This window comes from Ursus arctos, unplaced genomic scaffold, assembly GCF_023065955.2.
Source record: "Ursus arctos isolate Adak ecotype North America unplaced genomic scaffold, UrsArc2.0 scaffold_16, whole genome shotgun sequence".
NCBI classification, from domain to species: Eukaryota; Metazoa; Chordata; class Mammalia; order Carnivora; family Ursidae; genus Ursus; species Ursus arctos.
Window position 1 is genome coordinate 37,379,237 of NW_026622830.1, and position 26,653 is coordinate 37,405,889.

At 38.2% G+C, this 26,653-nt stretch overlaps 1 protein-coding gene across 5 annotated transcripts in view; it reads right to left on the reverse strand.

Moving 5' to 3' along the window:
* The window catches only part of TASP1 (taspase 1), a 253,010-nt gene that overhangs the window by 35,819 nt on the left and 190,538 nt on the right, over positions 1–26,653 (reverse strand). For all 5 annotated transcript variants that reach the window (XR_003317189.4, XM_026503016.3, XM_044385679.2 and 2 more), the window contains one exon: positions 18,983–19,093. Coding sequence is in view for 4 of the 5 variants with exons in the window: in XM_026503016.3 (XP_026358801.1) it covers positions 18,983–19,093 (111 nt within the window). In the remaining variant the exon portion in view is untranslated. The remainder of the gene's footprint in view (positions 1–18,982; positions 19,094–26,653) is intronic.

The following is a 26,653-nucleotide window of genomic DNA, read 5'->3' on the forward strand; positions in this document are numbered from 1 at the left end:
GTAACGAGGGAAAGTGTAAGTTCACTGTGGAGAAACCAATGAAGCCCTCCTTAATCAAATGACCAAAACTCACATCACCAATTAAGGGAAAATCAACACCATGCGCATCCTGATAAGATACTGTGGGACACCACCACTTCTGTGGTCTTCTGCCAAAACTGCAGAACCCAGGCTGTATGAGGAAACACCACACAAATCTGATCCCGGAACACTATTAAATAACTGGTTTGAACTCTTCAAATATGTCAAAGTCAAAACATACAAAGGAAGTTGAGAAACTGTTTCCATTTAAAGGAGATATGACAACTAAATGCAATGTGTTATCCTACATTGGTCTGGGGAGGTGTCATAGGGACATTATTGAGACAATTGATGAAATTTTAAAAGGGACTATGGATTAGATAATGCTGTATCAATATTAAATTTTATGATTTTGATAACTGTACTGTGATTATTTAGAAGAATGGCCTGTCCTTAAGAAATATACACTGAAGTATTAGGAGTAAAGATAGCTGACATCCATCTTGACTTCAAATAGTTCAGGGAAAAAATGCACATTTCAGTGTGTGTGTGTGTGTGTGTGTGTGTGTGTGTGTGTGTGTGTGTGTAGAGGGAAGAGAGGAGAAGGAAGGAGTGAGGATGGAAAAACAAATGGGGGAAAATAAAAACAATGGGTGAATTTGGGTAAAGGAATAGTGCGTGTCCCTTGAACTATTTTTGCAACTTTTCTGTAAGTTTGAAATTATATCTAAATAAAAAGTTACAAAAAGGAAAATCCACAAACATAGAGATATACACAAAACCCTGTCACCTTCAAGTATATACTTTCACAATTCTATGGTTTTTTTTTTTTAAGGCATTTTTAAAGTTTTGATGTACCCCTCCAACAAAAATTTCAAAACTCCCTGATAATAAAACTGCATTGCTCAACACTAAACCCTCTGGGTCCCAGGCCATCCATCTGTTTATATCTCTGAGCTAATTAAGCCTGAAGACAAGTGTTTGAGTTGAGACACAACTGTGGGATCAGTGATCCTAGACTCTGAAGGCTTTGCCAGACATGTGGGGAAGAAAGAAGCAGTAAGGGGCACAACTGAGTTCCTCAGATACGTGGCTCATTCCCTCATCATTAATTAATTATCAAACCTGCCAACCTGCTCAACAGACGCTCCACTGAAGGGTGCAGGAAAACAGCGTCACGCAATGAAGCAAGTTCTCTTTAACAGATGTTTTTTCTTCCTCACACATCTGCTTTGAACTTCAAAAATCCCGAAGTCCAGAGCAAGGTCTGGGATATTCTAAATTGCCTAATAGAGCAAAGGCATTCAAGTCTTACTGAATTTCCTCAGTGTAGTGACAAAGCCATTGTATTTCAATACAAAGTTAAGGCATTTCTAAAGTTGTGACTTCATACTCCTTATGCCCCAAATGTTAAGGTGGCTCATGAATTAGCCATGGAAAGAAAAATACATGGAAATATAGTTGATTTAATTATGAAAGTAAAAGATAAAAACATTACACTTTATTTTTTAAGACACAATTGTGCTTATTTTAAATGCATTACTCTCTCTAAAAACGTAGCCTGCTTTAAGGAAATGTAATATATAAAAAATTTAGAATTATGAAACAGGATAAATTGGGTACAGTGACTGACTTCACTAAATAATTGTTTTTATATTGAAGGGTTTCCAGTGCAGTTTCCAGACATAGTTTAGGAGTTCTTAAAGAAAGTAACTCTGTCTAGAAATTCAATCTTCATTTACTCTTTTCACAAACATTTATTACCAAAAAATGTATCTTTGCAATGTGCATTGTACTGACACACTATTTTTAATACCTACAATTCAAATATGTATGTATGAGTTACCAGTTCAGACTAACTTGAGAAACTCAACAGAAATCGTTTACAATTTAAATTATAGAATGTTTTTGAAAAGAAATTCTATTTATTTAAGTGTATGTCTTAACTCAAGCTAATTTAACAAAATATTTCTTGGTCAAGGGCTTTAGGGAAGCAGGAGAGAGAAGAAGTAACACTGAGAATCCATCATATGCCAGGCACTGTCTTTTGTAATAGAACTCAGTAAAGCCTGGATGGGGAATCTGAGGCTAAGAGCAGGTAAGTAACATGGCTTAGGTCATTTTAGTAAGTGCACAAACTACAATTCAAACGGGACTTTTGGATTCCAAAACCTGGCAACCTTCCATTGTTCCATTGCTTTGAAATTTACACAGCTTAGAAAGATTTATAATTAGTATTGTATATCAAGAGGATTAAATTCATTAAAAACACCAAAGGACCAACAAAACATCAAACACAACACAACTCTTAAATATTTCTCTCTTAAGAAAAGCTTTTATTTTTATTTATTTTTAAGAATATTTTTAATTTCAATTTTTATTTAAATTTTGGTTAACATACAGTGCAATATTGATTTCTGGAATAAAATTCAGTGATTCATCACTTACATACAACACCCAGTGCTCATCACAAGTGCCCTCTTTTATACCCAACACCCATGTAGCCCATCCCCCACCCACATCCCTCCATCAACCCTCAGTTTGTTCTTAACAATAGAGAACAAACTCTATTTTATTGAGTTAGTTCTCAATAGAGTTTGTTCTCTATTGTTAAGTCTCCTATGGTTTGTTTCCCTCTCTATTTTTCCCCTTCTCATATGTTCATCTGTTTTGTTTCTTAAATTCCACATATGAGTGGAATCATATGGTATTTGTCTTTCTCTGAATGACTTCTTTCACTTAGCATAATACACTAGATCCATCCACGTCATTGCAAATGGCAAGATTTCGTTCTTTTTGATGGCTGAGTAATATTCCATTGTGTATATATACCACATCTTCTTTATCCATTCAGCAGTCAATGTGTTTTTCATTTATAGCCTTTATTATGTTGAGGTATGTTCCCTCTAAACCTACTTTGTTGAGGGTTTTTATCATGAATGAATGTATTTTGTCAAATGCTTTGTCTGCATCTATTGAAATGATCATATGGTTTTTATCCTTTCTCTTGTTGATGTGATGAATCATACTGATTTGTGAATACTGAACCACGCCTACATCCTGGGAATAAATGCCACTTGCTTGTGGTGAATGATTTTTTAAATGTATTGTTGGATTCAGCTTGCTAGTATTTTGTTGAGGATTTTTACATGTATGTTCATCAGAGATATTGGTCTGTAGTTCTCTTTTCTTTTTTGTAATAATTTTTTATGTTATGTTAGTCACCATACAGTATATCCTTAATTTTTGATGTAATGTTCCATGATTCATTATTTGCGTGTAACACCAAGTGCACCATGCAATATGTGCCCTCCTTAATTTTCTTGTAGTATTTTTACCTGGTTTTAGTATCAGCTAATGTAAGCCTCACAGAATAAATTTGGAAGTTTTCCTTCCTTTTCTATTTTTTGGAATAGTTTGAGAAGAAGAGGTATTACTGCTTCTTTAAATGTTTGGTAGAATTCGCCTGTGAAGCCATATGGTCCTGGACTTTAGTTTGTTGGGAGTTTATTGATTAGTGATTCAATATTTTGCTGATAATCAATCTGTTCAAATTTTCTATTCTTCTTGGTAGTTTGGTTCCTATTTCTTCCTTGTAGTTTGGTTTCTATTTCTTCCTGGTAGGTTATATGTTTCTAGGAATTTATCCATTTCTTCTAGGTTGTCCATTTGTTTGAATATAATTTTCCATAATATTCTCTTAGAATCCTTTGTATTTCTGTGGTGTCATTTGTTACTTCTCCTCTTTCATTTCTGATTTTGTTTGAGTTCTCTCTCACTTTTTTAAAATTTTTGTTTTGTTTTTAAATAGGTTCCACACCCACCATGGAGTCCAATGTGGGGCTTGAACACATGACCCTGAGATCAAGACCTGAGCTGAGACCAAGAGTCAGATGTTCAATCAACTGAGCCACCCAGATGCCCCCTCTCTCTTTTTGATGAGCCTGGCTTATGATTATCAATTTTGTTGATCTTTTCAAAGAACCAGCTCCTGCATTCACTGATCTGTTCTATTGTTGTCACTGTTGTAGTTTTTAGTTTATTTCATTCATTTCTGCTCTAATATTTATTTCCTTCTACGGGTTTGGGGTTTCATTTGTTCTATTTCTAGCTTCTTTAGGTGTAAGGTTAGGTTGTTTGAGATTTTTCCTGCTTCTTGAGATAGGCCTGTATTGCTATAACCTTCCCTTTTAAAACAGCTTTTGCTGCATCCCAAATATTTCAGACTGTTGTGTTTTCATTTTTATTTGTCTCCATGTATTTTTTTTATTTCCTCTTTGATTTCTTGGTTGACCCATTCATTCTTTAGTAGCATGTTATTTAACCTCCATGTGTTTGTTCTCTTTCCAGATTTTTTTCTTATGGTTGATTTCTAGTTTCATAGCATTGTGGTGAGAAGAAATGCATGGAATGATTTCAATCTCTTTGAACATGTTGAGATTTGTTTTGTGGGCTAATAAGTGATCTATTCTGGAGAATGTTCCACGCGCACTTGAAAAGAACGTGTATTCTGCTGTTTAAGGATGGAATGTTCTGAATTTATCTGTTAAATCTGTCTTGTCCAATGTGTCATTCAAAGCCACTGTTTACTTGTTGATTTTCTGTTTGGATGATGTTCTGTTTGGACAGATGTCCACTGATGTAATTGGACAGATGTTTGAACTGATGTCTACTGATTAGTTCCTTTATGTTTGTTATTAACTGCTTTAAGTATTTGGGTGCTCCCATGTGGTTGCATAAATATTTACAATTGTTATATCTTCTTGTTGGATTGTGCCTTTAATGATTATATAGCGTCTGTCTCTTGTCACAGTCTTTGTTTTAAAGTCTATTTTGGGGGGCACCTGGGTGGCACAGCGGTTGGGCGTCTGCCTTTGGCTCAGGGCGTGATCCTGGCATTCTGGGATCGAGCCCCACATCAGGCTCCTCTGCTATGAGCCTGCTTCTTCCTCTCCCACTCCCCCTGCTTGTGTTCCCTCTCTTGCTGGCTATCTCTATCTCTGTCGAATAAATAAATAAAATCTTAAAAAAAAAAAAAAAAGGTCTATTTTGGGGGTGCCTGGGTAGCACAGTCGTTAAGCATCTGCCTTCGGCTCAGGGCGTGATCCTGGCATTCTGGGATTGAGCCCCACATCAGGCTCCTCCACTGGGAGCCTGCTTCTTCCTCTCCCACTCCTCCAGCTTGTGTTCCCTCTCTCGCTGGCTGTCTCTCTGTCAAATAAATAAATAAAATCTTTAAAAAAAAAAAAAAGTCTATTTTGGCCCAGGGGCACCTGGGTGGCTCAGTCAGTTAAGTATCTAACTCTTGATTTCAGCTCAGGTCATGATATTGGGGTCATGGGATCAAGCCCCACATTGGGCTCCACGCTGGGTATGAGTTGGCTTGGGATTCTCTCTCACTCTCTCCTTCTGCCCCTCCCCCTTGTCTATGCTCTCTCTCTTTCTCTTTAAAAAACAAAAACAAAACTCTATTCTGTCCTATGTAAGTATTGCTACCCTGGCTTTCTTTTCACATCCATTTGTGTGTGGTAGATGCTTCTCCATCCTTTCACTTTCAATCCATATGTGCCTTTAGGTCTGAAATGACTCCCTTTTAGGCAGCATATAGATGGGTTTTTTTTTTTTTTTTTTTTTTTATAATCCATTCCATCACCCTGTGTCTTCTGATTGGAGTGTTTGGTACATTTACATTCAAAGTAATTGTTGTTAGGTATGCATTTGTTGCCATTTTGTTACTTGTTTTATGGTTGTTTTTGTAGCTTTTCTCTGTTCCTTTCTTTTGCTCTCTTCTCTTGAATTAGTTGGCTTTCTTTAGTGATATACTTGGATTCCTTTCTCTTTATTTTTTGCATATCTGTTACTGGTTTTTGATTTTTGGTTACCTTTCGGTTTGGATATGACATCTTCTGCATATCGAAGTCTACATTAAGTTGATGGTTGCTTAAGTTTGAACTCATTTTTTACTCCTCTCCTCCCCACATTTTAGGTATATGGTGTCATACTTTACATCCTTTTATTTTGTGAGTCCCTTGACTGATTTTTACAGATATACTTATTTTTACCACTTTTGTGCTTCCTACTTTTCTTACTCTTGCTTATGGTCTTTTCTTTCAACTCAAACATTTTTTAGGGCTGGTTTAGTAGTCATGAACTTTAACTTTTGTTTGTCTGGGAAAGTGCTTATCTCTCCTTCTATTCTGAAGGACAGCCTTGCTGGAGAGTATTCTTGGCTGTAGACTGTTTCCTTTCAGCACTTTGAATATATCATGCTACTTCTTTCTGGCCTGTAAAGTTTCTGTTGAAAAATCAACTGATAGCCTCAATGGAGGTTTCCCTTGTTTGTAACGGCTTTCTTTTCTCTTGCTGCTTTTGAAATTCTCACTTTATCACTACTTTTTGCCATCTTAATTACTGTACATCTTGGGGTGGACCTCCCTGGGTTGATTTTGTTGGGGGGAATCTCTTTATGTCCTGGATCTGGATTTCTGTTTCCTTCCCTAGATTCAGGAAGTTTTTGGCTATTATTTCTTCAAATAAATTTTCTGTCTGCTCTTCTTTCTCTTCTTCTAGGATTCCAATAACATGAATGTTATTATAATTGATGGTGTTGCTGAGCTGATTCAGGGCCATTTTACACAGTGAAATCAACAGCAAAGGCACAAAAATGTGAAATACATGACATTAAACAGGCTACAAAGAGGATGCTTCTTTAGAGTTATGAGAGCTGAGCCATGAAGGCAGAGCATCACCTTGTTCATCTCAGCTGGGAATGTGCATGTCAGATTACTCAAATTCTTCACCACTCTGCATGTGCCTACAAATGACTGATTTTGAAATTACAAATAAGTTTCAGCAAGTAGAAAAATTAGCAAATATGAAATCTGCAAATACTGAGGACTGACTGTAGTTATTAAAATGACATACTCTTTGACCTAGTAATTCTACTTCTAGGTAATTATTCTATAGATATGCTTTTATATGTATGAAATAACATATTTATACAAAGATATTCATTGAAGTAGTTTTAATTAGGAAGAAACTGGAAATAGGGGATGTACTGTATGGTGACTAACATAATATAATAAAAAATCATTATTAAAAAAAAAAAAGAAACTGGAAATAGCTCAGTTGCCTATTGGTGGGAGTATATATAAATAACTATGGTACTCTATATAGTGGAATACTATGCAACGATTAAAAACAAAGGAAGAAGCTCTACATGGGAGATGTGGAACCATCTACACTGAGTATTTTTCAAACTTTTTGACCATGAATCACAATATAACAAAAACAAAACTAAAAAGTTCCACGTGTTGTCACTTAGTACATACATTTCTTTATAAATGAAATTTCACAAAATAATACCTACCCTTTTACTTACCATGCATTGCTTTATACTATTGGGTTATTTATATTCTATCCACTGGATTTAAAAGATTCTGCCTATGACTCAATAAATGGACTTTAGACCTCATTATGGTCTAAAGTCATTATGAAGCATTATATGACATGCTTCAGTTTAAAAAAATACTTATTTACAAGATACATAGTTTATCTAAAATAAAAGGCAAGGTAGACAATGATATAGAGATGGTGCTGCCATTTTTGTGGAAGAAAATAAAAAGGGACCATGGATGAATATGTTTATAAATACATGGGATCTCTCTGGAAAAATATTTTAGGAACGGGAAACAGTAGTTGCTACTATAAAGAGAACTGTTTGGTTAAGGGAATTTAATGGAAGGCAACCTATTTTTCACCATATATCCTTTCCTGAAACTTCTGAATTTTGTCCTATTTTGGTTTATTTACTATTTTTTAAAAATGCCCCTAGGAATCTCAATTACCCTATTAATCTATGTTATCTATTAAGAATTTCTTATTTAGATTGTGACATTCTGAACTTCTGAAATTTGATGTAATGAGACATTACCCTATATTTTTAATTATCCTTCATGAGAATGCTTTATTATGATGTGAAATGATCTAGTGCTTTCAAATTGTTTCATTTCTCATGACTACCTAAAATATGACCAAATCTTATGAAGGACCATAAATAAGTCCCTACATAAATTTATACTGGGCACATATATTTAGGGCAAAACCTGTTATATTTAAAGAGCAATTAAGACAAACAAAACAAAACAAAAATTTATTCCTGCTAGAAATTTAAAAATTCCAAAACCATTATAAGTTTTTAAAAATGAGTAGTAAACATTTATTGTCTCAAGGGCAGTTTGTATCACAAACTTTTATAACTATCGAATTAAGTTCTAATTTACATTAAAACCTGGTAAAGGGTAGTACAAAATTAGCTCAAATACAATTACATAGATGCAAAAAATAATATGAGTAGCATTTCTTACCATGAGTAATATTTAGAAGTCTATAATTTGTTTCTTGATTTTAGGGACTAAATTTGAAATTGTTTCATACACCTATAATGGAAATTTATGGTAAGAGTATTAAGAAATGATTCTAATAATAATACAGCAAACTGGGCAGATGTTATATCATAGTACTGGGATTTTTCCATGTATAATTATTCCATCTAGAGATTCATGAACTGAAGCAACATATAGGATAAATGAATGGCGTGGAATGACATATCTGAGAGTGGGAAAGTGCCATGTTTCTTTACCAGTGGCTGGTGACTGTTCACATCTTCACTACTAATTTGAAAAGCCTACTGTTTTCTAGAAAGCCAAAGCCCAAGGGGCGCCTGGGTGGCTGAGTCAGTTGAGCGCCCAACTCTTGGTTTCCACTCAGGTTATGATTCCTGGGTCCTGGGATTGAGCTGAGCTGTGAGTCAGTCTCCATGCTCCGCAGGGAGTGTGCTCAAGATTCTCTCTCCTTCTGCCCCTTCCCCCCACTCACACACACACTCTCTCTCTCAAATAAATAAATAAATCTTTAAAAAAGCAAGCAAGCAAGCAGGCCAAAGCCCAGGCATTGTGAGGCTACTGAAAATGGCCAGACCATGAAAAGATCTCCATCAGAAAACTTTAAGAACACCCAAAGCCATGCTAAAATAGATTCCTGAATGGGTTTAACCTGTGAAAGATGGTCACAGGGATTTGGCAAGCTTCTTCTCTACCAAGTGACGTGACAACACATCGTATCACATTAAGTGTAATGTGAAAAAAGGCCAACAGTACCGACCCTGTTCCAGTGCTGGAGAATGGGTTAGGTGGGATGTGCTGTGCTTGTGCTCCTCAAGAATGACATGTTAGGGGCTCCTGGATGGCTCAGTCAGTTGAGCATCCGACCCTTGATTTTGGCTCAGGTCATGATCTCAGGGTTGTAAGATCAACCCTGCAACAGGCTCTGCACTCAGCAGAATCTGCTTGTCCCTTTCCCTCTGCTCCTGCTCCTACTTTCTCTCACTCTCTCTTAAATAAATAAATAAACAAACAAACAAAATCCTAAAAAAAAAAGAAAGAAAAAAGGGAAAGGTTAATGGTATTACAGGCACATCCGAAATGGATTTGTATATAATCTTAGAGGCTAGCTTTTCTGGAAAGCTGCATTTAATGCATTGGAATAAATAAATTCACCCACAAGTATAACGCTCAAGAGTGGTTCTACTTTAGTCTTAATATCCTTCCACAGCCTTTAGTCCCTATGTAAGGCTTTGATTCCTAGTGACACTTAAATCACCACCTTCACTAGTTAATATTAGAGCTACAAGGCCCCCCTTACAAAATGCTCCCCCCGCCCCGGGACCTCTTTCTCTTTCAAAATGATTCACAGGTCATTCTGTTTAAGCAAACAAAATTTATTTTCTAGGGTTGCAAGCAAGTTTTCGCTACCAAACGGATTCTCTTTTCTAGCCAGAGAGAAGTTCTCAGCCACCCCTTTAAAAAAAAAATTGTTGTTCTCCAATTGTTAACAACCCCCAGCTGCACTGGCTCCCGCACCCATTTAAAACCCCTCTGCCTGGCTTCACATCCCAGACTTTCTTGCAAGGAAAACAGAACTTTAAAATCAGAACCGTCTTGGGCTGGACAGTTGCCAAGTCAGCTGCTGCTCCTTAGACTTAGGTGGAGCGGCTTATCCTCAGACATTCTGCACATTCGGCTTTAAGTTACATCTTACTAAATAAAGATAAGCTCATTTTTTAAATGGGAAGAATGAGGAACTGTAAATGGACGAGCCTCCTCTTATCTCTGTAGATTTTTTCCCCCTGGTTGTTAGGTTCTTTATAATCCAAAATGGGGTTCATACAGGGATGCTTTACCATCCTGACACAGAATCCTTAAGATCCATATGTTGTTATGTTGCATTGTGGTCATAAAGTAGCTCTGAGCTGGCTCACCTCTCTGAAAAACTTTCACCACTGAACTGTTTTAGGAGGGATGGGATTGAAGTTCTATAGAGCCCCAGTTATGCTATAAGCCAAGGAAATAACTATTTTCTCTTTCCAAGGCTCACTCTGATTTTTCAAGACTGAAGAAGGATGCTGACTGAAAAGGGAGAGAGGAATGTCGGTCAAATAGTAATATAAGCCTCAAAGGACAATTCAGTTCTCTTCCTTTTTTATCATTTTACTTATTTATTTTATAGTTATTTATTTATTTGAGAGAGAAAGAGCATGAGAGGGGGGAGGGGCACTGGGAGAGGGAGAGAGAGAATCTCAAGCAGACTCCCTGCTGACGGAGCCTGACTCAAGGCTCGATCCCGCGACCCTGGGATCATGACCTGAGCTGAAATCAAGAGTTGAACGCTTTACTGACTGAGCCACTCAGGCACCCCTTTTATCATTTTACTGTATTAGAAACTCCTGGAAATAGGGGCCACTGGCTGGAACATGGAAGTTCTCCACTGAACAGAAAAGCATTCAGTGAAATAAGTTTTATTGAAACATGATTTCATTTACTCAACAAATATTTTTTTAGGATTTATTTCATGTAAGAGTGATCTCTATTACCCTTTGAGCAGATGAAAATTGACTATAAAATTTGTCAAAATGTTTTTCTGAGAGTTTTAGGAGAACCACAGTAATAAGAATTATATAATCACTAGAATTCTATTCATAAATCTTTGTATTCTTTACATCAAATGGAAAATGTACTGCCCCCCCCTCACAAAATACATGGTTAGATTACAGCTGGAACTATACTTCTTATGATGAAGAAAAAAATTACAGATAAACATCTATTTCTAATTTTTAAAAAGTACATTAGTGATATTTGAGGGGGAAAAAGTTCTTTTATAAAGCAAACAAAGCAGATTATAGCTATTTGTAATGAACATTTTTTATTTTTTTAAAATGTTAGCCACATCTATTTCTTTTATTTTCTTTTCTTTTTTTAAGATTTTATTTATTTATTTGACAGAGAAGGACAGCCAACAAGAGAGGGAACACAGGCAGGGGGAGTGGGAGAGGAAGAAGCAGGCTCCCAGCGGAGGAGTCTAATGTGGGGCTCGATTCCAGAACTCTGGGATCACACCCTGAGCAGAAGGCAGACGCTTAACGACTGAGCCACCCAGGTGCCCCCATTTTTTGTTTTAAAAATGACAATTCTGAAAAATATAAATCTCAGAGCACTACCTCAATAGATTAATGCAGCTCTGTTGTTGAAAAGTTTAAATATCATGTCTGCCTATTTACTTTGCATTTAGGAATAACTACTTAATTTGCTTCCTTCCATCTTATCCTTAAATAAGAATCAAAACATCAGCCTCTATCTTAAGACTACAGTGAAGATTTAACAATTCCAAAGCATTGCTGGGGCACTCAAGAAATAAGCTTCTACCCACTTCACCGGGTGTGGTATGGAAGTGTTGAATCACTATATATTGTGCACTTGAAAGTAATATTACAGTGTATGCTAACTGGAACTTAAATAAAAATTAAAAAAAAAAAAAAAAAAAGAAAGAAGCTTCCAACCAGGACACAAGACCCTCTTACAGAACAAAGTTTCAGTTACATTTCTAAGACAAGTCATTAATATCAGATAAGCATCCATCAGTAGCTCTTTTCCCACTACCAGCCTAATAGCTAATTTGCCTTCTCTCTGAGAGTTATTTTTATGATCATGTGAGCCCAACAGAATGCCTAGTCATAAGTGCTCATGGTGGCATGTGCCATGAAATGGAAATCAGTGATACTGCTGGGGCCCGCAGAATGAAGCCCCTTTGAAGTGCATGTGTTTATGTGTGCTCGCCAAATTTTTAATGCCAGTAAAACCAAAAGGCGGTTTGGAATTTTAACTTACAGCAAAATGACCTTTTATCTTTTTAATGTTCCAGGAAGCATCGACTCAATCTAACATTTTTTATTTTTAAACCATAGCATGTTTTGGTAACAGGGACAAAAAGAGTACTTGATAAAGAACTTTGCCTGTTCTGCAAAGGGCAGGGAGGGAATGTCACATTCAAGTGCTAATTGGCAAGTGAAGAACAGTTTAATTTGATAGAGCTAAGTCTAAAATGATAGAAGGATTCATTATTCTTTCAAGTAATTATGTAAGAAACTGCAAAAATCTTCACAGAAGAAATCATATGACATACCATTTATCATACCATTTATATAAAGTCAGGCCCACATGGGGGCTTCAAAGATATGGGTAATGGGCAATTTCTTAAGCTGGGTGGCGGGTCCACAGGTGTTCATTTTATTATTATCCTTTATAACTTACAAATTTATTACATTCTTTTTAAAATATATGAAACATTTCATAGTTAAGATGAAAAACAGGGAAAGAAGGGGTGGCTGGACAATTAGAAGCAATATCATGTACAACACTTAATTATCAGCATAATGAACATATTCCTGGATAGTAAGAAACCTGGAATTATTCTCTGCATAAGGTGAGGGTAACTTAATGGGGGAGTAACAATTACCAGATGTGTTCATCAGATGATCAGGCTCTGGCTGAACTGTGCACCTCAAATCAATGTAGGATGAAGGACTCCGAACGGTGGCACTAGAGGCCACTAGCCAAACACAGTGGTTTTTTTTTTTTTTTTTTGCCCCTAAGAGCCCCTATGCCTCCTATCCTGAATTGCTTAAGATTTTCCTTAAATATATGAAGTCTGTTTCTCATTGATCCCCATACTCACTGCTTCTTAGTAACCATTCTAAGGCAGGGACCCCTGAACTTCACAAGGTCAGGCTCCCACCAGCAGAGTGAGGGCGAGCTATAAGGGAAGAAATGCACCCATGTAGTGAGATTGGCTGTTTATGCCATATATTTGCATATATTCTAATTACTTGTGTCAAATCACAAGTTTAAAACAGAAAAAGACTCATTTTTTTTTTCCCACTGGGAGGCTTGACATGCCTTTGTTTACACAATTATTAGCCATACTATATACAGCAGCCTCAATAAAGTTCTTCTGTACAGGCCTGGAAAGCACATGTAATTGTACTTTAGCAGGTAAAATATATATTGGGGTTTTTTTTCTCTAAAAGCAGAGAGAAAATTAATTCTTTTCAGCTGTTTCACTCCAGGGAGAAGCATTTGCTTTGTGTTAAAGCAGTGATTTGTAGGCTAGGCTTTGCCAGCATCTCATGATCTGGGAGTGGGAGGTGGAGGGATGGGTGTTGCAAACACATTCACATCCAAACTGTCCTTTTTACAAGGCTGTTTGCAGAGGCTATCTTCTGTGATCCATTTCGACTGTCTCCAAATCTTCTTGTTCCCTGACACTCGTCATTATCCAACATTTCCGAGCCATACTGTTTCATTTGGGGTTGTTTTTAGAGCATGTAAGGACACTTTATATGACATTTCATTTTTCTGGAAGAGTGTCAATTTAAAATTTCTGCTAAATAATCAGTAAGGAAATTCCATTTGACATTTAATTTGTTTATTTAATAATTAGTGGAGCCTACTACGGAGGGTGGGTACAAGGTTGGATATGACACAGTCCTTGCCCTCAAATGGTTCACAATCTGGTGGTATGATTCCCAGAGGCAGTGGAATCTTCTAGTACTTGGAAAGATATTTTAAACCCCTGGGTCCTCCACTTTAACACATGTCTAGGGTGTGTCATGGCGAGTGTTACAAGGTATGCCAATTGCATGTTGCAAAAAAAGCACACAGAAGGAACAAATCACCTGGGGAAAGGGTTTCCCAAGAAGATTCATATCTGTCCTGGGACTTTAAAGAAGGAATGTAACTGGCCTAAGGCATTCCAAGCACAGGTAAAAGCATGTGAAAGTTACTGGGGGAAAACAGGACCCTCTGGAAGAAGACCAGACAATTTGGAGTGGCCAGAACTGGGGGCACTGAGGCTGTGTAGAGGGAAAGGACTAATTGGAAATGACAATGAAAGCATGTTCTGGGGTTAGATCAGGGGAGAACTTTCCCATCAAGTTAAGTAGTTCCCACCTGTCTTCTAGGGAAATGACCAGCAGAGGTAGGAGTATGGCTGCATCCTCACAGAAAAACTGAAAGCAGGGAGTGACAGTAAGAGATACAGGTTTTGTCTTTAACACACAGAAAAAGTTATTCAACATTTAGCTTAGACATATAGTAAACTAATGACATATACTTATGTGGCCCTTCTTTTGACCACTATCCCTCTGAGCCTGGGATTGGTCTAAGCCACAATTAGGTCAGGTTCTCATTTTTGCCCTTTCTGCTTCAGGGCAGCTTGCTTCTCTCCTAACTGCCCATTTCTGAGCCCATAGTTAGGTTCTCTGGGCCAGTGAGAGAAAAGTCTGGTGACTCTATGGAGGTGGAAGAGGAGTAGAGTCAGGGCAGCTAACGAGATAGTCTAGAAAAGAGTGACTAGGGACTGCAAAGTAGGAGGGCACTGATCCCATTTGTCTCAGAGGATCCCAAAGACAGAAACCAGGATCCGCTAATGCCATCTGACAGTCTCAGCGGCCTAACGATGCAAGAGAGCACCTTGATTGGTTACTGTAGCTCTTTACACAAATTAGAGGCCCATTTGGCAGTGAGAGGACTTAAAAGTTTTGTTAGTCATCTATTTTAGCGTAAATTACCCCAAAATGTAGTGGTTTAAAACAACAAACACTTACTATCTCAGTTTCTGTGGGTGAGGAATTCAGGAGTGGCTTTGTTGGGTGATTCTCACCCAGAGACTTACACTCTTCCTCATGAGATTCAGTCAGAAATCTGCGTGAGGCTGCTGCAGTCATCTGACAGTTCATTCAGAGCTGAGGCTATTGGCAAGAAGCCCAGTGCCTTGCTATTGGAAGGAGGTCACAGTTTTTGGCCACGTGAACCTCTCCACAGTGCTGCCTGACTGTCCAAACAACATGGAAGTTGGTCTCTCTGGGAGTGAGAAAGCAAGGAGGATGTCACAATGCTTTTTTTGATCTAGCCGCAAAAGTCGACACACTATCACAGTGCCGTATTCTTATGTCTTGGAAGACAGTCTCAAGGGAGAGGAATTAAGCTCCACCTCTTGCAAACAATTTATGGACAGAGTACATGTTGCAAGGTCACACAAGAGGATTTTGAATATTTCTTCATACCTCAGATTTACCAATTCTATTCAAGAATCAGTAAACAGAGGACAAACCTTGGAAGTGTCCTGTATCTGAGTCATCCCACCCTTGAAGTGGCCCACTGGGGCTCTTGTAATTGATATAGTTGTCAACAGGAGAGGTTCGTAATGGATTTCTGGAAACTCCACCAAGTGACAATGGGGTTTGACTGAAACTGGTCTTGTGGTGTTATGAAAACACGTACTTACGATTTTCAGAAGAGAGAGCGGACACAGAAAAAGCTCAGGTTAGAGACTGTTTTAATTATGCTATTCTTTGGATTAAAAAAATGATTGACCAATATATAGTAACCCAGTTATTGTCAGTTATTGTCATTTTTTTAAATTTGGGGAATTATTTTATTTGGATTATAGAAAAGAAAGACTTCCGAGCTCTCCTGGTTACTAGATATCACTAAGCATTACAGCACCATGAGTTTATGAAGTTAAACTCTCATCAGGGTTTTATAAGGCAATAAATGAAAAGTCATGGTCCAAACATGAAGCAAATTAAGTTGTGGCCTGCTCTGGAGCAACTGATAGGGTAAAGCATGGGAGAATCCACTTAACCTTGATGTTTGAAATATTCTCCTTTTACAGGCAGAGGTTTATGACAGACACTTCTTTTCTTAGGAGTCCAATCTTCCACTACTGGGATCTGCAGTGAATTATATTTATACAGTCTTGCTACTGCCAATGCTGGTTACTAATTGTCACTGTTCAGAACCTCTCATCAAAATACAGAAGACAAGTTAGCTACAGGACAGAATGTGGACGTTAATAACCATGACAGTATTGCTAGAGATTGAGGGGAGGGTTGGGAGTAAGGAAGAAAGAAAAAAGAACACAAAAACTTTCCTGAACTTACATAGTCAAAGGGGTGAGGTATGGTTGATAAAGACTGTATAAAGTTGAGGAACCAAGAAATAAGTTAAGAAATAGTATGTTACAGTTGCAATAAAAGTAAAATTTGTGGTTTCAAGTTAGAGTAGAAGTCTAACAAAAGTCAGAAGAAAAAGAGAGTGGAAAGTGGTGTGAACTACATTCTTAATTATTTTTTTCCCCAAAAGGAGTCACAAACTATTTATCAATCAAGAAATAGAAGCATGTACATATTCAATAGAGTGAAGGTGTTTCCAACAAGAATAACCAGAAGCAGAGACTGGTGGCCCTGGGACTGAGGTGACCATGGTGACTGTCACATGTCCATTCCTATCCTTCTGTACATACACTACTCTTTTGAACAAATGTAAAACTCCATGTAGTTGGTATCATCTATAATCTGATATTAGCCTATGTTCACCAGGTTTTAGTAGACAAACTTCACAAACATTAATCCCTCTAGTTAGTTTTAACAAATGGCAAGATTTCACTGATTTTAGAAATTCACACTTTACATTTCATTCTGCTTCTTGAAACAGAGTAGGAAACAGTTTACAAATTACTATCTTGGTGATAAAAACTATTTAACATGAGCTAAAATTCTATGATTTATCCTTAAATATGCATTTCTATACTATATCACCAAAAATGAAATGACAACCAAAAAACCTTAGGATTTTTAGGATTAACCCTAATGGGCAAGAGTCAGGGCTCAGAAAAGAACTGATACTCCGTCCTAGGAACAGTCTAGGGAGCAGTTTTAATAACTAGCTCCCACTGGCCCCCAGTACTAAGGGTTATTCTGAGTTTTTACAGAAGGCCCAGGTACATCATCCTGCAAACTCCCTTCCATCCCACTATGGAAGATTTCTTCAAAGGATTCAACAATGATTAAGATACCAAAGAAGCAAATGGCTAAGTTGTCTTGGCTTAACAAAAGACAGTCATTTAAAAATACATTTCCTGGGAGCAACCTGGGTACCAAGTATAGTGGGTGGGAAGAGGAAAGAAAGAAAGAAAAGAAAGAAAGAGAGAGAGAGAGAGAAAGAGAAAGAAAGAAAGAAAGAAAGAAAGGAGGGAGGGAGGGAGGGAGGGAGGGAGGAAAGAAAGAAAGAAAGAAAGAAAGAAAGAAAGAAAGAAAGAAAGAAAGAAAGAAAGAAGGAAAAAAGATGAGCTTAGTAGTTACAATCCAAAGTGCACTTTTCCCCCCTTTGAGGAATTAGGGGAAAAATTTTACAAAAGCTCTTTCGGCTTCTGTGGAAAAAAATGCTTCTCTACACTCATAAGAAATGCTTGGTTTTCTAATTTACAGACTCACTTGTACTACAGCAATTCACAATAATCATACCAAATAGATCAAGCACCACCCACACCTTCTGTAAGAAAATTTATAGAAAGTGTTGAACTACCACAGTTCCTGTGAATGATCTACAACACTTATATTTAAAAAATACTTAGGGAAGAATGGATAAATACACAATGGTGTATCTGTATCACGGAATACCACACAGCAATGAAATGAACAAACTACTGCCCCATGTAACATACACATCACATACCTGTAGTACATATTCTATGATTCCGTTTATATAAAATATAAACCCCAGCGAAACTAATCATGGTGTTAGAAGTCAGCATAGTGGTTCACTTTGGAGAGGTAAGGAATGGGGGTGGGTTATCAGGAGGTTCTGGGGGTTGTGGTAAAGTTCTACTATTTATCTGGGTGCTGCTTGCATGGGTGGGTTCAGTTTATAATAGTTTACTGAGCAGCTGAGTTATAATTTGTGTACTTTCCTGAATGCATATGTAATTTATTAAAAAGTCAATTAAAAAATATCACATAAGGCCCCCTCATAGCTTATGTAGTACCTTCATGCAGATTTTTTAAAAAACGTCCCCTCTGGATGAATGGATTAGAAAAAGGCACCCCTGTGGGCAGAGGCGGCCCCAGAGGTTTGTGCCTTGGCAAATGGAGGACTGACTGGTTTTTAACCCCAGTGGTACACTTGGCTAGACACAAAACCACACATCTGGATGGACATCTGCAAATCTGCAAAACACTCACTTGACCTTTCTTCACCACAGCTTTATGAGGAGGGCAGGGCAGATGTCCTCATTTTACAGAAGAGGAAGTGGCACAGAACAGTAAGACCGATGCACAAAGGCGTCATAGCTAATAAGTGATGGAGCCAGAACAGGCTCCTAGGCCAGTAGCTCTTCACATGGTTCTGATTCCGTTTTGGGAGGGGGAACAGGAAGAAGCTTCTTTCTATGTTTGTTACTGTGTATGTTGTTATGGGTCGTCTCCGATGCTCTGTGGAATGAGGCAGGGAACAAATACGTGGTCCAATGCTCTTAATACTGAGCTTTAGTAAAGGTCTTAGGTTCTAAGCCCAGTTGAAAAATATGCTCTAAGCATACATTTAAAAATGAATATTCATCTTTTACTTGTTTACCTATGCAAAAAGATCAGTAGAATAGACATGTAAATACCAATAGAGCCTCCTGGCCTTCCCATAGCCCAACATTATGAACTTAAGGACATAAATCTTTCCGTGTCTTGAAGAAATGAAAGAGAAAGACACACACCTAAGGTATATGTCCAGCTTACCTAGAAGTGTCTGCTTATCTTGGGAGGAGTCAGACTCTGCAGAACATCTGCAAGTTCGGAGAACAATCACTCCCCCAAGCACGCCATCTTCACTGGCCAGGAAAGGTGAGCCTAGGCAGGAATGGCAAATGGTCATTTTTCAGTGAATTTTACTTTTTTCATTATCAATTTTCATTTGATTATAAAAACAAAAACGTGGTATGAATAAGATCTTGAAAGATGCCCATTTTCCGACAACCACCGTTGTTCATACCTTGTATAGGCTTGATGGCAAACGCAGGCTTATGCCTGAACAGGGGCCATTTGGCAAAGACGATCCCAGATGCTGCCAAGAAGACTTGAGTGGGGGTGGAGTATGCATTACAGTATTCAGAATGGAATTGGAAACACTAGCAGATTAAAGGACCAAAACACAAATACAGGAAAAAATGCCCAGCAAGTCTCTTTGATCAACTCTTAGGGATCACTTACCAGGCTCTCCCTGCTGTCAGGGGCACGCCACCAAAAGCTTTGATTTACTACCTTAAATTCAATTTTAAACAATAAGCCACAAACTTTATTACAAACATTTAAAAATGATCCTGATGGTTTACACAAATAAGGGTGAAACTGTATTTCTATTATAAGGGTCTGGTGGTTAGAAACAACCAGGACTCTTTGGGATCTCACACACTGAACCATTGTGAGCATTTCAAGAACACTACATTTTTAAACCCCTCATTTTTCCTCCCCAAGGACATCTTCGAACATCTGGCATAGCAAGTAAGCACGTGGAGAACAAATGCAAAATTAACCCAAGCACTATCAAAGAAAGTAGTAAAAATAAAAACCAACCAAATTGGATTTGGGGAAGCTTCTGGTTAAACTTAGTAGATTAAACACATATATTTATCTCCACTCTTTCCAAAGGCATGGCCCAATGAGGACAGAGAGAAAGGCAAATGAGAAAAAAACTGACCTTTTAGAAAATGAAAAGAAGATGGACGTTAGTTGGCTTACCTAGTGGACCTGCAGAAGCTGAAACCTAAACTTTCATGGTGGGACAGGGTTGAAATTAGGGGGGGCACCTATAAGAAATCACCCAGTTTTGTCATGAAACCCAAAAAGAATTGGAAATTGGAAGTTTCAATTTCCTGTGAAGGCAGGGATACAGGGTGGGGCTGAAATGAAGGTGGCTGGTTTAGAGTGTCCAAAAAGACCCTCTACACCAGGTGTCAGTAAGCTATGACTTGTCTGGTCTACAACCTGTTTTTGTACTGTCTACAAGCTATGAGTGTTTATTTTACAATTTAAAGGGTTATTAAAAAAAAAAAAAAGGACGAGAAGGAGAACATGTGATAGAGACCATGACGTAGCCCAAAATGTCTAAAATCTTTACTTTCTGGCCCTCTCAGAAATAATTTGCCAAACCCTGATCTAAAGCCCCAGATTCCTGCATAGAGAGGAAGTTACTTCTTCCTAATTCAGGAGATGCCAGGATGTTTACTCTCTAGAGAGGATGAACCAGAGGGACTGGAGTCTTGGGGGCATCAGACTCTGCACAGGGCAGGAGGGAGGCTCCATGGTGAATACAGGATGTGGAAGTAGAAGTCTTTTTTTTTTTTTTTTTAAGATTTTATTTATTTATTTGACAGAGAGACAGCCAGCGAGAGAGGGAACACAAGCAGGGGGAGTGGGAGAGGAAGAAGCAGGCTCATAGCGGAGGAGCCTGATGTGGGACTCGATCCCAGAACGCTGGGATCACGCCCTGAGCCGAAGGTAGACGCTTAACTGCTGTGCCACCCAGGCGCCCCTGGAAGTAGAAGTCTTAACGCTAAACAGTGAAATAACCAGCTCCTTTACCCAGAGGCTCCCAGGATACAAGAAGTCAGGCTGATATCCTCCAAACAAAAGACTGGCTAATTCCCTTCCAGCCACACAACCAGCTCAAGAAAAGAAGGGCGAATGAACCATGAGAGTCTGTAGACTCTGGGAAACAAACTGAGGGCTTCAGACGGGAGGGGGGTGGGGGATTGGGACAGACCAGTGATGGGTATTAAGGAGGGCACATATTGCATGGAGCACTGGGTGTTATACGCAAATAATGAACCATAGAACACTACATCAAAAACTAAGGATGTACTGTATGGTGACTAACGTAACATAATAAAAAATTATTATTTAAAAAAAAAAGAATAAAGACCTACCTGACAGACCCTAACAAAAAAAAATTTGCTTTATGGTAAGGGCTACCAAATGACAAGTGTGACTCATTCAGAAGGTTTTCAGTTCAGCTTTTTGGTATTTAACTGTTAAAAAGTATAGACTACCTAGGATCACTAGTTATTTCAGTTAGGCTTCTAGAAAAGACAGAGACTAGAACTAAAAAGCAACAAAGAGAAAACTTAGGCAAATGCAAAAGAAAAGAAAAAATAAAGAGAGAGAGAGAAATCAGAAGAAAAGACCAGAAGGTCCAATATCTGAGTAATAGGAGTGTCAAGAAAAGAGCACAGAAGAATGAAATTTCAGGGGCGCCTGGGTAGCGCAGTTGTTAAGCGTCTGCCTTCGGCTCAGGGTGTGATCCCAGCATTCTGGGATCAAGCCCCGCATCAGGTTCCTCCGCTGGGAGCCTGCTTCTTCCTCTGCCACTCCCCCTGCTTGTGTTCTCTCTCTCGCTGGCTGTCTCTCTGTCAAATAAATAAATGAAATCTTAAAAAAAAAAGAAGAATGAAATTTCAAAGAAATAATTCAAAACATTTCCAAGAATTGAAAGGTAAGTGTCTGGACTAAAAAGGCTCATCATCCTCCCAGAACAACTCATGAAAAAAAAAAAAAAAAAGTGCCATGGAGGTCTATCACTGTGAAATATCAAAATATTGAAGAAAGTGGGGAAAGTCTAAAAACTTCCAACTGGGGGAAAAAAGTCACATGGAAAGCAGGAAGATCATGATGGCATCAAATTTCTCAACATCACACTGGAAACTAGAAAATGAAAAGGCACCTTCTTCAAAGTGCTAAAGGAAAATTATTTCCAATCTAGAATTCTATACTAGGCCAAAATGCCAGTCAAGTGTGAAAACAGAATAAAGCTCTACAGAGTCTCAAAGAATTTACCTCCCACATACTTTCTCAGAGAGCTGTAGGATGACCGTACCTTGGCAAAGTGAAAGAGTAGGGTACACAATGAGAAAGAAAATCAAACCTGGAAACAGGAGATCCAAAACAAGAGAACATAAAAAGATTCCCAGATGGCATGCAGCTATGCAGCAGGCTTAGCAAGTGGACAGTCCAAACTGGTGCAGGAAGCCAGAGGAGGCTGGAACGATATTTCCAAGTGGCAAATAAATCAAACTTACAGAATATATGTTGGGTTTGAAATCATTAAGAGGAAATGTTTCAGATTTTGAGGGAAGTTTGACAATCAAGACTGACTGGTATAAAAAAACAAACAAGAAGAAACAAACAATAATGAGCCAAATATTAACTGCAGAAAAAATAAGAATTTGTGTAAGAAAGGAATTAGAATCACAGTACACTATGTAGTGCAGATGTCAATAGCTGGAGTCAAAAATATAAACTCACAATACTGATGAGCTAAAAAAAAAAGGGGGGGGGGGGACATAATACATTAAGAGGAGGAATGGTATGTGTAGTGTGTGTAGGTCTGGGGTTGGAAATATAGGGGAATTAAATTCTTGCTTTTCCTGGTATGAATATGAAGATATCTCAATTTGATATATAAATAATATCTAAAATTGAAAACTGAAGGAATAGTAGTACAAGTGTATTATGTTAATTACAGATTTACATTCTAAAAGAAATAGCTATGAGAGTTAAAAGTAGTAGCCTCAGGGGAGAGGAAGCTGGGGGAGAGGGGACTGGAGCTGGAACAGGGAACCATTCATTTTCATTTTAAGTCTGGGGGTATTGTTTGTCTTTTTAAACCACTTACTTGTTTTGCCTTGCAAAGAAAAACAACACGAATTTAAACTGTGGAACTGGACTAAATTTTTTAATCCTCAGCCTCTTAAAGAACGGGGAAAGAGACAGGAAATTCACAGTCATTGAGAAACTACCCTGCATCAGCGCTTGGTTCCATGCTTTCATGTTCTATAGTTTAATTTTCAGAACCACTGAAAGGGGTGAGAGCAAATCTCCCCAAAGTGTGTCATTTTGGCATGTGAGCTATTTTGAGCTGAGGCAATCGAGACCCTGCGGGCTCAAGAGAAGCTTCTGCCTCACCCTTAACTACCTAGAAGAATCTAAATTGGGGGTCTTTCCTAGAATTAGAGTTATCACCAGGAATACATTTTATCTGAGTAATCCATCTGTATGACAGGGCAAATATCTAATTACCAAACATCTGTTCTTCTTATTACCTACAAATTGCCCTCCTCCCCTTTGAAGCCCCAGGCCCCTATCCCATTCCTTAGCTCAGCATGACATAAATACCTCATTGTACCCTTCTGTCTTTGAACCTCTCATGTATAAGGAATTCCTGTATGTATGAAATTAAATTTGACTTTCTCCTGTAAATCAGTCTTGTCAATTTAATCCTTAAACCAGGTGGAAGAATCTTTGAAGGATAGAGGAAAATTTTCCTTCCCAACACTACTGTGCCATGAGGTATTTTTATGTTATAGATGAAGAACCTAAGGTTCAGAGAGTTGAGCGGAGTATGTGGTTTTCCCTCATGATTCTGAGCCCATAGTCCTTGCTTGCTTTTGCAGCAGTGCCTCTCAGGGAATGGGAAACTCTGGATAAGCTCACATTCCAACTACTGTTAGAAACCTCCATCCCACCAGCACTCAAACTCCTGACACCTCTAGAACAGTTCCTTTCCCTACCAAATCCAGGAACTTCTCCTAGGTTCCTAATAGCTCATCCAAGCCCAAAACTCTCTACCTCTTCCCTCTTTGATGACTCAACACATGATACCATGTCAAATCCCAACAGTTCTCCCTATGACTGTACTTGTGCTAGGTTCTGCCCCTTCATTTCCACTGACAAGACCCTCAATGTACTCCCATTGTACTGAAAACACTACAGTAGGCTCCCTGCTCTAGTCATTCAAATCTCTAAATTAATTAACTCAATTAATATGTACTATGTGCCAGGACTCTTCTAGGCACTGGGGATATAGCAATGAAAAAAAATGAAGTCCTTGTTCACATCTAGTTGAACAGGTTAGGGCACAAGTAAATTTACAAGTCAATGAAGAAATTCATCCAGTTATTGATAAGCACTGTGAAGAAAATGAACCTGGTAAATGACAGAAGGTGTGACTTGAGCAGGGGCTACTTCACGTCAAGGGTCAGGAAAAGCCCCTGTTGTTAAGGAGCTAACCCTCCTGGGGGAAGAACATTCCAGGCAGATGAACAAGCAAATGCAGAGACCTTAAGGTGAGAAGGAACCTGGATGTTCAGGAAATACAAGGAGACTAGAGTGGTAAGAGCTGAGTGAGGGAGAGGGAAGAGAGGGCAAAACATAAATTCAAAGAGAGGCAGGGCCAGGTCACATAAGGTTACAAAAGGCCTTGTGGGTACAGCAAGGAGGTTGGATTTTACTGCAAGTGTGATGAAAAGATGATGAAATCTTTAACCAGGACAATGATGTTTGCACTTGCAAAAGGTTACTCTGTAGTATGAAATGGATTGGCAGGGTAAGCATGGAAGCAGCAAGTCACTAAAGAAGAAGCAGTGGCAGCCCAACTGACAGGTAACAGCGCCTTAGGTGAGCCTGCTGGCAGTGGAGACTGTCAGTAGAAGCACAGTCTGGGGTATATTTTACAAGTAGAACCAAAAGGGCTGTTCATAGAATGAATATGGGAACAGGAGAAACAGAGACATCAAAGTTTACTCTAATAAGAATAATGCACCCCAGCTACGATTACATTATTAAACTACTCAAAAACTTTTAATGGTTCCCAAGTGCCCACAGAACAATGTCCAAATGCTTAGCCTGGCACAGTCCTCCTCTCTCTTCCCAACATTATCTTCCTATTTATTTTTATGCACCAAATTCTTTAGCCAAATTAGACTTCCTGTATCCCATTTCTCCAAGATTTCCCCCTGGGCCCATTGTTGTGAACTATTCTTCCTGAATCCCTTTCTCCCCATGAACTGAATCTATCCTTCAGGGCCTTTTATACAGACACAGCTCTCTGGGGGTGAGGGTATCTCACCTTCAAAGCACCTTTGGTGACTAATGAAATGCTTGCACTTACTCACTGCTCTCTCCTATCCCCAACCTCCTCAACACCACAAACACACACACACACACACACACACACACACACACACACACACACACACACACAAACACACACACTCCCGCTTACACCCTGCAGTGTGACACTGAGGATGGCAAGACAGGATATTAATGCAGTGAAAGGAGATGGGGCCCCCCGGGCACCATGGACTACATCAGGACTTCTCAGTCTCAGTATGCATCCATTCAATAAATTAATGAAACAATGATTACAGTACATTTGAAGATTTCAAGTTTTTCATGAAAAGTACTCAGATTTCATATTATCACTGTGATGTTTAAAAAAAATACTGACTCAGACAGAAGGCCTTGAGTCTGAGGGTAGCAACTATGTATTCTTAAGACAGTCATTTTTTTTAATCTATGCTTCAGTTTCTTAAATTATAAATTATGGATATTAAAAGACATCTCTCTGGTGGTTATAAGGACTGAATTATACATATGAGCTCTGCAACCTCTGAAGAGCTATTTAAACATTTGGTGGTAGTAATAATGATGGTAGGAAGACATTTCAGCATTTTGCTGGTTCTCAAAAATTGTCATGTTGGACAAGATCTATTATGGCACCTGCTTGGTTAACCTTCCACAACAGCCAAAACCAGTGTTCAACTGACATTCAGTGGTGGTGATAGAGTATCAATTTCCAAGTTAAAATGTTAAACAGTCTCTGTATATAAGGAAACAATATTTCTTATTCTTCCCAGTAAGAAAAAAAAAATTAACATGGAGTGACTTTTTATTAGGTGCTTTTCATACCCATATAGGGAATTGGGGGCAAAAATTAATAAGCTAAGACAATCTGAAGTTCCATTAATTTATGTGCAATAAGTTGCATAAAATATCTAAAGAAGATTAATAAAGAAATAATAAAAAATTAAGCTTCATTCACCTTAATAAAATGTCCCTAACAGATTGCTTAAATATCCAAGTCTAAAACTGTTATGGAATGAAATTATAATTACAGATGGTAAGAGAAATAGTTACTGTGATCAAATGTATATAGTCTGAATATTCATTTACATTGTAAATCCATACTGTAAACAAATGAGACACATACTTACTAAATTTGTGCCATAATTTTTAAGGATGAAGAATTTGAAGAAATTTGAAAGGCCAATCACTATAAATATTAAAGAGAGAATTCAATGGGATTATTAATCCATATTCTTTTGATTGCTAGTACCAGAGTCTTAATTAGAATGCTCTTCAGTAAAAAGGAGGATTTGCTGGCTCATAAAATCCAGTGGTAGGGATGTGACTGGTTTCAGTAGCAGTTGGAAATAGCTCTCTATGGACAGTAATGCCTATCAATAGTTCCCCAACTGTACTCTTGACAACTTTACCACCAGAGACTTAATCTTTTTTCAGTTTTAACATTCTGGGGGCATCAATTGGATGTAGGGAAATTAAAAAAACTTGACT